Raw genomic sequence first — 12,058 nt, 5'->3', positions numbered from 1 at the left:
AAACGCATTAAATCTTATTGCATCCGTGCGATAAAAAACTGAACGGGATCGTATACTAAACTGAGTGAACATGCTTGCGAAATCGCACATTTTTTTTCATTGAACGCATCCGCAACCCATCCGGACCTAATCCTCTCACGCTCGTCTGCAAGGGGCCTTATGCTTCCTTATGGCCTTTTCAGATTAATTGTACACGGAGGATATTAACAGTGACTGATGGCATTCTCTGTGTAAGGCCTCATGCACATAGCCATTCTTGCAGGTCCGCAATATACAGGCACCAATCACTTGAACAGGTCCACAATTTGGAAGGTGCGGAACAGAAGCACTACGGTGTGCCTCCGTGGGTTCTCTGTCCATGCCTCCACACAGCAAAAAAGTAGGGCATGCACTACTTTTTTGCGGTGCGGACTGAGAGATGTCGATGGTGAACTTTACTCAAGTGAATGGGTCTGCAACGCAGGCTATGGTGCCTAAACGTCTACACTTTGCAATATTACCACTCCTAGCTGATGGTGGAATATCTAGGAGGGAAGACATTTCATGAACCAACTGCCTGAACCCTTGCTCTGTTAGGACTCATGCACACGACCGTTTTGGTCCGCATCAGAGCCGCAGTTTTTGCGGCTTTGATGCAGACCCATTCACTTCAATGGAGCTGCAGAAGATGCAGACAGCACTCTGTGTGCTGTCCGCATCCATGGCTCCATTCCGCAAAAATAAATAAATACAACCTGTCCTATTCTTGTCTGTTTTGCGGACAAGAATAGGCAGTTATATCAATGGCTGCCAGTGTCGTTCCGCAAATTGCGGAACACACACGGACACCTTCCGTGTTTTGCGGATCCGCAAAACACACAACGGTCATGTGCATGATGCCTTAATCTGAGCAGTGGCGTAGGCAGAAATAGTCAAGGTCAGGTTGACTGTTTGGCTGACTTCTGTGGGAGATATGTCAGTTCCGTAGCCCCCGCAAAAAATATATAATAGACGTCCTATTCTTGTCTGATTTAGGCATTGTTACAATGGATCTGCAAAAAAATAAATAAAACAAATAGCATCCGGATGTCATTTTGCGTACCGCAAAACACATACGGTCGTGTGAATGTAGCCTTAGGCTGCAGTTTAGTGAGCCTTTTAGAACATGCCATTCTTGTTTGCAAAGAGACTGCACGGCTAGGAGCTGGATTCCATACACTTGTGCCAATGGGGTTGAAGGAAATGCCTAAATTCAGTGATTCAGACATGTAATACTTTTGTCCATATAATGTAACAGAAATTAGCAAGGGTTACATTCATATAGCCACATAATACCCCCATATTCTATACGGAAGACACTTCTATAAAAAATAAATAAAAACACTACAACTTTACCTTAATGCGGGAACTGGGGTTCAGCATTATATATTTAATGGATCCCTGAATGTTTTCTGTCCAGGACACTAACCAGGTGACCTTGTTGTCATATCGAACCTCTTTCCACTTGTGGCCAGAAGGGGGAGAAGGGATTTTGGAATCTCTAAATAAGAAGATGCAAGAAATTTGAGACTAACACCAATCTATTAAAACCTCTCCAAGAGCAAGTCACGGCACATCGCACCTCAACCCAACTTTTAGACTATACACCAAGAAAGCTCCTGGCATGACCCCCCCAACTTTACAGAATAGTGCAGACAGTTCTCTATATTAACATGCCACCACTAAAAGAAAAAACTAAAACTGCAGTGTATACATATAAAAACATTTTCCCCCCTCTTACAATGGACTATGGGCAATGCAGGCCACTGTACACCTATACAGTGGCATACAATGCACCTTTCGGCCAGAGTTACAGTGGATATAAAGAGTCTACACACCCCTGTTAAAGTGTCAGGTTTCTGTGCTGTAAACAAATGGGACAAAGAAACCATTTCATTACTTTTTTTTACCTTTAATGAGACCTATAAACTGTACAACTCAATTGAAAAACAAACTGAAATCTTTTAGGTGGAGGGAAGAAAAACTAAAAAAATAATGTGGTTGCATAAGTGTGCACACCCTCTTATAACTGGGGATGTAGCTGTGTTCAGAATTAACAATCACATTCACAATCATGTTAAATAGGAGTCGGCACACACCTGCCATCATTTAAAGTGCCTCTGATTAACCCCAAATAAAGTTCAGCTGCTCTAGTTGGTCTTTCCTGAAATGTTCTTAGTCGCATCCCACAGCAAAAGCCGTGGTCCACAGAGAGCTTCCAAAGCATCAGAGGGATCTCATTGTTAAAAGGTATCAGTCAGGAGAAGGGTACAAAAGAATTTCCAAGGCATTAGATATACCATGTAATACAGTCAAGACAGTCATCATCAAGTGGAGAAAATATGGCACAACAGTGACATTACCAAGAACTGGACGTCCCTCCAAAATTGATGAAAAGACGAGAAGAAAACTGGTCTGGGAGGCTACCAAGAGGCCTACAGCAACATTAAAGGAGCTGCAGGAATATCTGGCAAGTACTGGCTGTGTGGTACATGTGACAACAATCTCCCGTATTCTTCATATGTCTGGGCTATGGGGTAGAGTGGCAAGACAAAAGCCTTTTCTTACGAAGAAAAACCTCCAAGCCAGGCTACATTTTGCAAAAACGCATCTGAAGTCTCCCAAAAGCATGTGGGAAAAGGTGTTATGGTCTGATGAAGCCAAGGTTGAACTTTTTGGCCAAAATGCCAAAAGATATGTTTGGCCCAAAAACAACACTGCACATCACCAGAAGAACACCATACCCACAGTGAAGCATGGTGGTGGCAGCATCATGCCAAGGGGCTGTTTTTCTTCAGCTGGAACTGGGGCCTTAGTTAAGCTAGAGGAAATTATGAACAGTTCCAAATACCAGTCAATACTGGCACCTTCAGGCTTCTGCTAGAAAGCTGAACATGAAGAGGAACTTCATCTTTCAGCATGTCAACGACCCAAAGCATTCATCCAAATCAACAAAGGGCTTCACCAGAAGAAGATTAAAGTTTTGGAATGGCCCAGCCAGAGCCCAGACCTGAATCAGATTGAAAATCTGTGGGGTGATCTGAAGAGGGCTGTGCCCAGGAGATGCCCTCGCAATCTGACAGATTTGGAGTGTTTTTGCAAAGAAGAATGGGCAAATCTTGCCAAGTCAAAATGTGCCATGCTGTGAGACTCATACCCAAAAAGACTGCTGTAATAAAATCAAAAGGTGCTTCAACAAAGTATTAGTTTAAGGGTGTGCACACTTATGCAACCATATTTTAGTTTTTTTTTCTTCCCTTTTCTTCTTCCCATTTCAGTCTGTTTTTCAATTGAGTGGTACAGTTTATAGGTCACATTAATGGTGGAAAAAGTTCTGAAATGATTTATCTTTGGCTCATTTTTTTACATCACAGAAACCTGACATTTTAACAGGGGTGTGTAGACTTTTTATATCCACTGTATGCGTCGAGAAGCCTTCTCAACTGATACCGCCAAAGAAACTCAGATGCACTGAACCTCAATGTTCTGGAAACCTTTTCCACTGTGCTTCATCAATCAGAAAGGAATTCGTTCAGAAAACAGTAGCAAGACAAGCTGATCATCAGTGGGAGCCCCACACATTACACTTGTCTAACCCTTAGAGTCCATTCACACAACCATGTCCATTTTGTGGACCTCAAACTGTGCACCTGCAAAACACAGACACCAGCCTTGGGCACCTTGCATTGCAGTTTGTGGCAGAATAGGACAGGTCCCATCTTTGGCGGCACAGACACAGAGACCACTCTACACAAACTGGTGTTCCCCAGCACTGTGCACCAGTCGACATGCTCCCTCACTCTCCACTACGTACTTGCTGCAGTTAATGATGATGTTCTCGGGCATGATTCTCCGCTTTAGCTTGCCCATTTTTGGATGGTTTCCTCTTCCTCTAAACAAGCCAGGAGGTTCTATTCTGAAGTTTGCAATCCTTTCTTTATGTTTGTCCATGACACAAAAACCGTATTCTGCAACCAATCGCTCGTTCTCCTCTTTGATTTTCTGCAAGACGAAAAAGGGGAAGAAAAGTGCACAGTCCATAAGGACAATGGAGAGGAGGAAAAAAAAAAAAAAAAACTGCCTCCATAGCATCACGGGTGATGCTACGGAGGCTCAGGGACCAGGAGCAGCACAGAGAGAGAGGAGCCGGGTAAGTATATTCAGTGTGAGGGGCCCATTTTTATAGTATTGGATAACCCCTTTAAGGTGCAAAATTTTTCCCTGTGTGGATATTTGAAAAGCTGGCGCATTTCCTACACGCAGAGGAGGGGAGGTGAACCCTGAAGGAGCGAGAGCACTTTGAAACCGTGTCAAATTACCTGTTTCTCCTCCTTGGTCATTTGTTTCCTGGCCTCAGACTGAGCTTTGAAGTACAGGCTCATCTCATTAAAGTCACACTTGTTTAGGTTGGTTATGAGATTTCGTTCATCAGAAGTCATTTCCTAAAAAAAAAAAATGTGGTTTTGTTAAAACTCTAGCCAGAACGGATTAACGAGAAACAAAAAAATAAAAAAAAAATAATGCAATTATTAAAATACCTTCTTCCAGTCTTTAAAGAAGTTTTTCCTGAAGATGTCCTTGGTAGTGTACTCATGATCCAACATTTTTGCAAAGAAAGTGGCTACCTCTTCGGCTTTGGGACTGAGCTTCACGGTTTTACCTGTGGTCAATAATAATAATAAAAAAAAAAAAATTCTTAATTTTTATTAAAAAAACCAAAGGAAAATAAACATTCAAGGCTGTAAGGGGGACAAAACTTAAAGTAGCATGACATATAAACAGAATTTTCACCTTTGAATTCCATTTCACTTTTTGTTTAGATAGAGGACGTATCCTCAGATCAGGTCATCGGTAGCAGAATGGGCGTCTAAAACCTTCATCTACCAGCTGTTTACGGCAGACTCCAGTGGAGGAAGAAGTTGGAAGCAGAAAGCCATGTCCTCCGAGTAGTGGCCGTGCTGGGGTACTGCGGCTGAGTGAAGACTAGCAATAGACACTAGGCGTTCTTTTTCCCTTTACATCATCTTCAAGTTGCCTCCTGACTGTCCACTGTCATATTAGCCTAAGGCCACTTTCAGACTAGCGAGTGTCACGCTCTGGACTCGCAGCGCAGCACCCATCCTGAACTTCCAGCACTGCCGGGGTCACACAGCATTATATTGTTTTATGATCCTATGTAACCCTTAAAGTTCTGGAATGTATTAGATAACACAGACCTAATGCAGTCAGTGTTATCCAATACATTCCGAAATTGTAAGCATCATAAATCAATATAATGCTATGTGACCCCAGCAGTGCAGGAAGTTCAGAACGGGTGCTCTAGTTGACACTCTGCGAGTCAGGAGCGTGACACTCGTCTGAAAGCGGCCAAATGGGCTGAGCTTGCAGTACAATTCTGGCCACTACACAGTGTACATAGGTATGCAAGTTTCAATGCGCCACGACACCCATCAGCTGACAGGGGTCCCCAGAAGTGGGAACCGAACCCGACACTGATGGCATATACTAACAATATGCTATTAATGTCTTAGATGGGAATACCCATTTAAAGGAAAATTAAATAGACATGGTGTGAAGAGGACTGCATGAAAGTTCAAAACATCACTGCAGAAGCCAGGGACTGGCTGCAGCAGTTATGCGATTGGACGCCACATATACTCACCTTTGGTCTGGTGGGGACCAAAGCCACAGTGCTGGAAATTTCACGATTTTGCAACCCTCTGATTAATTTTACTTTTTAGTTGGACAATCCCTTTAAAACCAATCATGATGCATTTTTATAGAAAAAGGACATTCCTAGATCAATATATCCTTTATACCCTTGAAGGGGTTGTCTCACTTCAGCAAATGGCATTATGTAGAGAAAGCCAATACAAGCCACTTACTAATGTATTGGGATTATCCATATTGCTTCCTTTCCTTGGTAGATTCATTTTTCCATCATATTATACACTGCTAGTTTCCATGGTTACGACCACCTTGCAATAAGTGGTGTGTCTGTCTATCTATGTGAGCTCCCACGGTCCCGGCCACCAGTGAGGCCGGCACATTTTCCTATAGTGTGCAAGCATGGCCACCACTGAAGGATTGCAGGGGGGTTGTAACCATGGAAACGAACAGTATAATATGATGGAAATATGAATGCAGCCAGCAAAGGAGGCAATATGGACAGTCACAATACATTAGCAAGTTCTGTGTAGTAACTTTCTCTACATGATAAATGCCACTCGCTGAAGTGACAACTCCTTTTACAGACATCAGCAAAATAGTGAAGTTGGAGGATCAATGAGACGAAGAGGTTTCCCAAAACCCCTGCACAAAGCACTAAAATGAGCAATGCAAATACAGAAGGCATATAAAGCCCCGTTCATCAGAGAACAATCATTACCATCATAATAAAATTTCACATTTTCTGGGAGAGGCTCATAGGGCGGTGCAAATACAGGGCCTTTGTGTTCCAGGAATTTCCATTTGACACCATCAGTATGACGCTCTTCTTCCCACCTGTGAGAAATAAATCAGCTGATGAGCAGAGCACATGAAGTGCCAGCAAGGAATATCAGACCAGCTGACATAGAACATGCAGAAATCAGGTCCCACGCTTACCATTTCCATTTTTCCTCTTCTTCCTTCTTCACTTTTTTCTTTTTGACTTCTCCCTCTTGGCCTTTGTCTTTGCCCTTTGTCTTCTTAATTTTGACATCCTAGAAGTGCCATATAAGAGCATTAAGTCAAAGTCCATCCTTAAAAATACTTATCAAAAAGATATCCAGGTCATTTACCTGCTCCTCCTGTTTTCGTTTTTTGGCTTTTTTAACATCTTCTGTTTTGATTTTTTTGGGCTTGTAGTCAGAGCTGCAAAGAGAGACGAGTGGTTTAGAGAATGGCAGTGTGCGTATACCTACACGACAGTGCTCCCCCTTCTCCCCACATACTCTTCGTCATCCCTGGATCTCTTCAGTGCCTTGTTCTGATCCTTAGGAGACAGAGTGTAGCCGTCATCTTCTGGCTCATTCTTAATATGGGGAGGACTGGGAAAGAAAGCAGGTTACAGTAAGGTAAAGCATGGTGGTAAAATTACTCTCCTAAAACACACAAGAGACATCTCTTCAGCTTTATGATATCTCTCTCTATATTATCTATCTATATAGATATCAAAAATATAAACGCCACAATTTCGGTTTTGCTCCCATTTTGCATGAGCTGAACCATTTTCTACATACACAAAAAAACTCATTACTGTCAAATATTGTTCACAAGTCTGTCTAAATCTGTTAGTGAGCACTTCTCCTTTGCCGAGATTATCCATCCCACCTCACAGGTGTGGCATATCAAGGTGCTGATTAGACAGCATGAATACTGCACATGTGTGCCTTAGACTGCCCACAATAAAAGACCACTCTGAAATGTGCAGTTTTGTGGAGCGGGGACCCTTTGTGACGAGTATAGATGTTTCAACTTAGCACATTTAGAGGCTTTGAGGAACTTTTTGAAATAATTTGACTTTAAAAGCATACCTGGAGAAGCCATTTTCTTTTTTTACTTTGACACCATCACTGGAAGATTTTAGCTGCAAGACAAAATAGACGTTTTAACCTAAAACCCATCAGAGGGGAGATCTCATGGTCAACAATTACCAATAGTCTAAACATTAGTCATCTAACACACCTTTTCCTCCTTTCTCTTCTCTTTATCCCGATGTTTCTCTTTATGTTTTTCTCCATCTCTGCGCTTCTCCCCGTCCTTCTCGCGATGTTTCTCACCATGTTTCTCTCCATCCTTCTCTCGATGTTTTTCACCGTCCTTCTCTCGATGTTTTTCTCCATCCTTGTCGCGATGTTTCTCCCCATCTTTTTCTCTATGTTTTTCCCCGTCTTTCTCGCGATGTTTTTCTCCATCCTTGTCGCGATGTTTCTCCCCATCTTTTTCTCTATGCTTTTCCCCATCTTTCTCGCGATGCTTCTCTCCATCTTTCTCGCGATGCTTTTCACCGTCCTTCTCTCTGTGTTTCTCCCCATCTTTGTGTTTGTCCTTGTGTTTCTTTTCAGAGGGATCTTTGTGTAAGCTGAGGGCAAAAGACTTATATAAACTACTAGCTGAAGGACCCGTTGAGATAAACACTATCCACTATAACAGTGACATCTACAGCCACACACCCCTTAACACTGACCCCCCCCCCCCCCCAGTGCACCATCCATTAAAATTGGACCTCAACAGCAGCTTGCCCCCTTAACTTTGACCTTTACAGCAACCTTCCCCTTTAACAGTTTCACAGCACACCACCCCCTTGACCGTGACCTCCACAGGGGACCGCTCCCTTAACAGTGGCATTTACAGCAATCTGCCCCTTAACACCGACCTCCATAGCGGACCATCCCCCTAGCTGACCTCCGCAGCAGCCTGCCCCATGGGTGGCCAAAGGTCCAGTTTTAGGCCGCACAGTCTGGCTTTCAGACTCCCGCAGGGCCTGGATGGACACAAGGATGTTCTTTTCAACTGCTCATCTTCAGACAGCAGCACTGTGCCCCCTGGTATTTTCTCCGCTCAGTATACAAATACTGAGCATCGGAGCATTGGGGAGGAGACGTAGTCTCTGTGGGAGTCTCCTTCTCTGTGGGAAAAAAACCTCACTGGCTGTGACGCTCTGCGATTGGACAAGCGCTACAGCCAGGGAGAAGGAGACGCCCACAGAGAGACTGCGTCTCCTCCCCATCGCTCCGATACTCATATGCATACTGAGCTGAGAAAATACCAGGAAGCACAGCGCAGTGTAGGAGCGCTATTTTGACAAAACAGGCAGGATGGCAGCATCAGCTGGGGGTACCCCGCAAGTACAGGTACTTATCTCAAATAAAATCCAGTGAAAGGTCCTCTAACTTCATTTTCTTTCAAACCATGTCTGCTGAGGAGTGGGAGGGGGCATGGCCTAACTGGATAGGGTGAGCGTCCTTTTGAAAAGCTCACCCTAAAGCAGTGGTGGCGAACCTATGGCACGGGTGCCAGAGGTGGCACTCAGAGCCCTCTCTGTGGGCACCCGCACTCTGAAAAAAAGTCCATGGTGTACCAACACTCCTTAGCCTTTTCCTGCCATTCACCAGCACAGAGCGTACTATAAAGGGCACAGTCAGCACATTGAATGTAGGCGGCTATAAAACCTAAATGATAGAGTACATGGAAGATATACTATATTGGACTGTAGTATTCAGGATAAATTGCCGTGTTGGCTAGGTTGCAGTTTGGGCACTCGATCTGTAAAAGGCTCACCATCACTAAGCCTCATGCACACGTCCTGGATTCCTGCTGAGAGCAGGAGCGCACGGAGTCATTGGTTGCTATGATGCCGTGCACTTCGTGACGCCGCTGATTTACAGTAATACACTCGAATAGCTCATACGAGTGTATTACTGTAAATCAGCGGCGTCACGAAGTGCACGGCATCATATCAACCAATGAAGCCGTGCGTTCCTGCTCTCAGCAGGAATCCAGGCCGGTATCTCACGATCCTTGTTCCACGGACGTATTGCATGAGGCTTAAGACAGCAGCACTGTACTGTCCGAGTGTGAGCTGCAGGGAGAAAAAGTCACCCTCCCTCCCACCCCTGCAGCTGACAGAAGATGATTTTTACCTTTATTTTTTCAATCCCTGTCGGCTGAGTGGGTGGGGCCTAACCGGATCAGGGGCATGGCTTAGCAGGACCTGTGGGCGGGGTTTTAAGTTGGTCTTTTGAGGGTGGGCACATTGTGGCAGGGGCATGTCTGGTCTCCTTTCTGCAAGAGTGACACCCCTCTGGGCACCTTAGTGGCTCATTTGCATACCAAATGAACAGGATTTTCATAGAAAAAAATAAAATAAATCTATTGCTGGAACAAAGGCACATCTTGAAATAAGGTACAAAGTGCTATTCGGCCATGTCTTTACTGCAATAGCGATTATCCTGGTGACACATTTCTTTTAAAGCTCCTCTACAGCAGTGAAGAAAATCAGTATGAAAACCTGGAGTAAAACTGTATGTGGAGGCCAACAGGCTGCGAGCTTCTATTGGCTAATAAGGGTCATATGACCAAGCTTAATGGCACGTCCTAGAGAGCTGAGACCCGGTATAAAACCTTCCTGGACACCTGATGTACCTGTGTGCCAAATTTCGTGATTGTAAATGAGACGGTGCGGATTCCTTTAACGGACATACATACACACAAACTCACACATTCAGCTTTATACATTAGACGGGCAGATACTTTATTATGTACAGAAATAACACTGGATTAAGTACACATAGCAGAAATTAAAGGGGGTTGTCTGTTGACATGTTTTGGGGCCAAACTGCAGAAGGGCTGTTAAAATGGTTTAAAAAAATAAAATTAAACTAAATAAATAAATTTAGCCCCCACTAATTAACTGCCTCAGTCCTCTGGCAATGTTTTGGCTGCAGAGATGACATGCCTGTATACTGCTGTAGTCAATCTCCATCGCTCAGTGGTGTACAGCACGAGACCGCCAAGTCTAGCGTTTACCGCACATGACCGCTGCAGCCATACAGCAGGTCACCACTGTAGCCAAAACATTGCTTCCATGGTGCAGCCCGCAGAAGAGACGAGTGGTGGTACTGGACTGGGAATTCAATCTTCTTATTTTAACAGCCCCCCTGAAGTTGGCACCCACCCTCCCCACATTTTTAACTCTAAAAACACCTTCTTTACTCTCCCTCCAGTTACCACATTTTAACCCCTTTAGGACCACCAATACACCTTTACAGCAGTCACTAAGGGGCTTAGGGGTAGAGCGCCAGCTTTTTACAACGCTTACTCTAGCATAAATGCGGCACAAGTTCCTTGTACCAACTGTAGCAGATGCTCGACTAAGAGCCAAGCTCCTGCTCCCATAGCAGGGGATTATTGGGGAGAGATTCTGCACCCATCTCGAATGTCCTCCACTTTACAGAATAGAATGAAGGTTTAAACTCAAAACCCAAGCATGACTGTATAAGATAGCGCTGAGGCCGTGCCCTTTATCTTGACATGATGCAAACAATAGGTTGTGTCTGAATTGTAGAGATACTTTTGAGGGCAATATTTTACACCGATAAAATAAAAGTTAGGTTTTAGTATTTAGGAGAAATGTATTCTGCAGGAAAGTTTGGGTGGAGCGAAGAAGCATCAGACACTACACTTCTCATACTTGACAAGCCTATAGGGAGCTGCAAAGACTTCTCTAGGTTGTCGTCAAGTTCTTGGCATGATAACCAGGCTGAAGAAGGCTCATCGTGATAAAACAGTGGCAGATAAGTAGAAAGTGGCAAAAGACGCTCAGCGCTGACGTCCTGTCGAAGTTGTCCACTAACCTGTTGTTGTGCTTGGACTTCTCACGATCTTTGTCCTTCTTGTGTTCTTTGTGACGGTGCTCCTTGTCTTTCTTACGTTTATGAGAATCTGGAAGAAAAGAGGAAGTTCTACAACTCTAAGATGTCCTTATGGGTCCACTATACTGCCGTGACATTATGGGGTCAAAGCAGCTTAGGCATGCAACCCAAGACTAGATTTTTACATAGATATCCCTGTGATCCAAGAATGAAGAAATAGCTGCCGTGTGTGAATGGTCACGGAACAGAAGTGTAGAAGCAGACAGCACAAAGAGTGCTGCCCGCATCTTGTGGCCCCACTGAAGTAAATGGGTAGGTCATCAGCATCTAATTGCTGGGGGTAAGGCTACTTTCACACTGGCGTTTCACACGAACCGTTTGTAATATCTAACATTGCCAAGACGGATCCGTCTTGAACACCATTGAAAGTTAATGGAGGACGGATCAGTTTTCTATTATGCCAGTGAAAACGGATCCGTCCCTATTGACTTACATTGTGTGCCAGGACGGATCAGTTTGGTTCAGTTTCATTAGACGGACACCAAAACGCTGCAAGCAGCGTTTTGGTGTCTGCCTCCAAAGCGGAATGGCATTCTGAGCGGATCCTTATCGGTCCAGAATGTATTAGGGCTAAACGGATCCATTTTGGACCGCTTGCAAGAGCCCTGAACAGATCTCACAAA

At 44.2% G+C, this 12,058-nt stretch overlaps 1 protein-coding gene across 1 annotated transcript in view; it reads right to left on the bottom strand.

Annotated features, from left to right (window-relative positions):
- The window catches only part of TOP1 (DNA topoisomerase I), a 30,984-nt gene that overhangs the window by 8,026 nt on the left and 10,900 nt on the right, over positions 1–12,058 (bottom strand). Inside the window, exons 3-13 of the mRNA XM_044296493.1 lie at positions 11,358–11,445; positions 7,687–8,083; positions 7,536–7,588; positions 6,954–7,049; positions 6,801–6,873; positions 6,625–6,722; positions 6,407–6,522; positions 4,557–4,678; positions 4,338–4,460; positions 3,833–4,020; positions 1,375–1,519 (exon numbers count right to left, since the gene is read on the bottom strand). Of these exons, the coding sequence (XP_044152428.1) occupies positions 1,375–1,519; positions 3,833–4,020; positions 4,338–4,460; positions 4,557–4,678; positions 6,407–6,522; positions 6,625–6,722; positions 6,801–6,873; positions 6,954–7,049; positions 7,536–7,588; positions 7,687–8,083; positions 11,358–11,445 (1,499 nt within the window). The remainder of the gene's footprint in view (positions 1–1,374; positions 1,520–3,832; positions 4,021–4,337; positions 4,461–4,556; positions 4,679–6,406; positions 6,523–6,624; positions 6,723–6,800; positions 6,874–6,953; positions 7,050–7,535; positions 7,589–7,686; positions 8,084–11,357; positions 11,446–12,058) is intronic.

The sequence above is a fragment of the Bufo gargarizans genome, chromosome 6 (genome assembly GCF_014858855.1).
Source record: "Bufo gargarizans isolate SCDJY-AF-19 chromosome 6, ASM1485885v1, whole genome shotgun sequence".
NCBI classification, from domain to species: domain Eukaryota; kingdom Metazoa; phylum Chordata; class Amphibia; order Anura; family Bufonidae; genus Bufo; species Bufo gargarizans.
The sequence above is the reverse complement of the archived record's forward strand: the minus strand, read 5'-3'. Positions and strand labels throughout refer to the sequence as shown.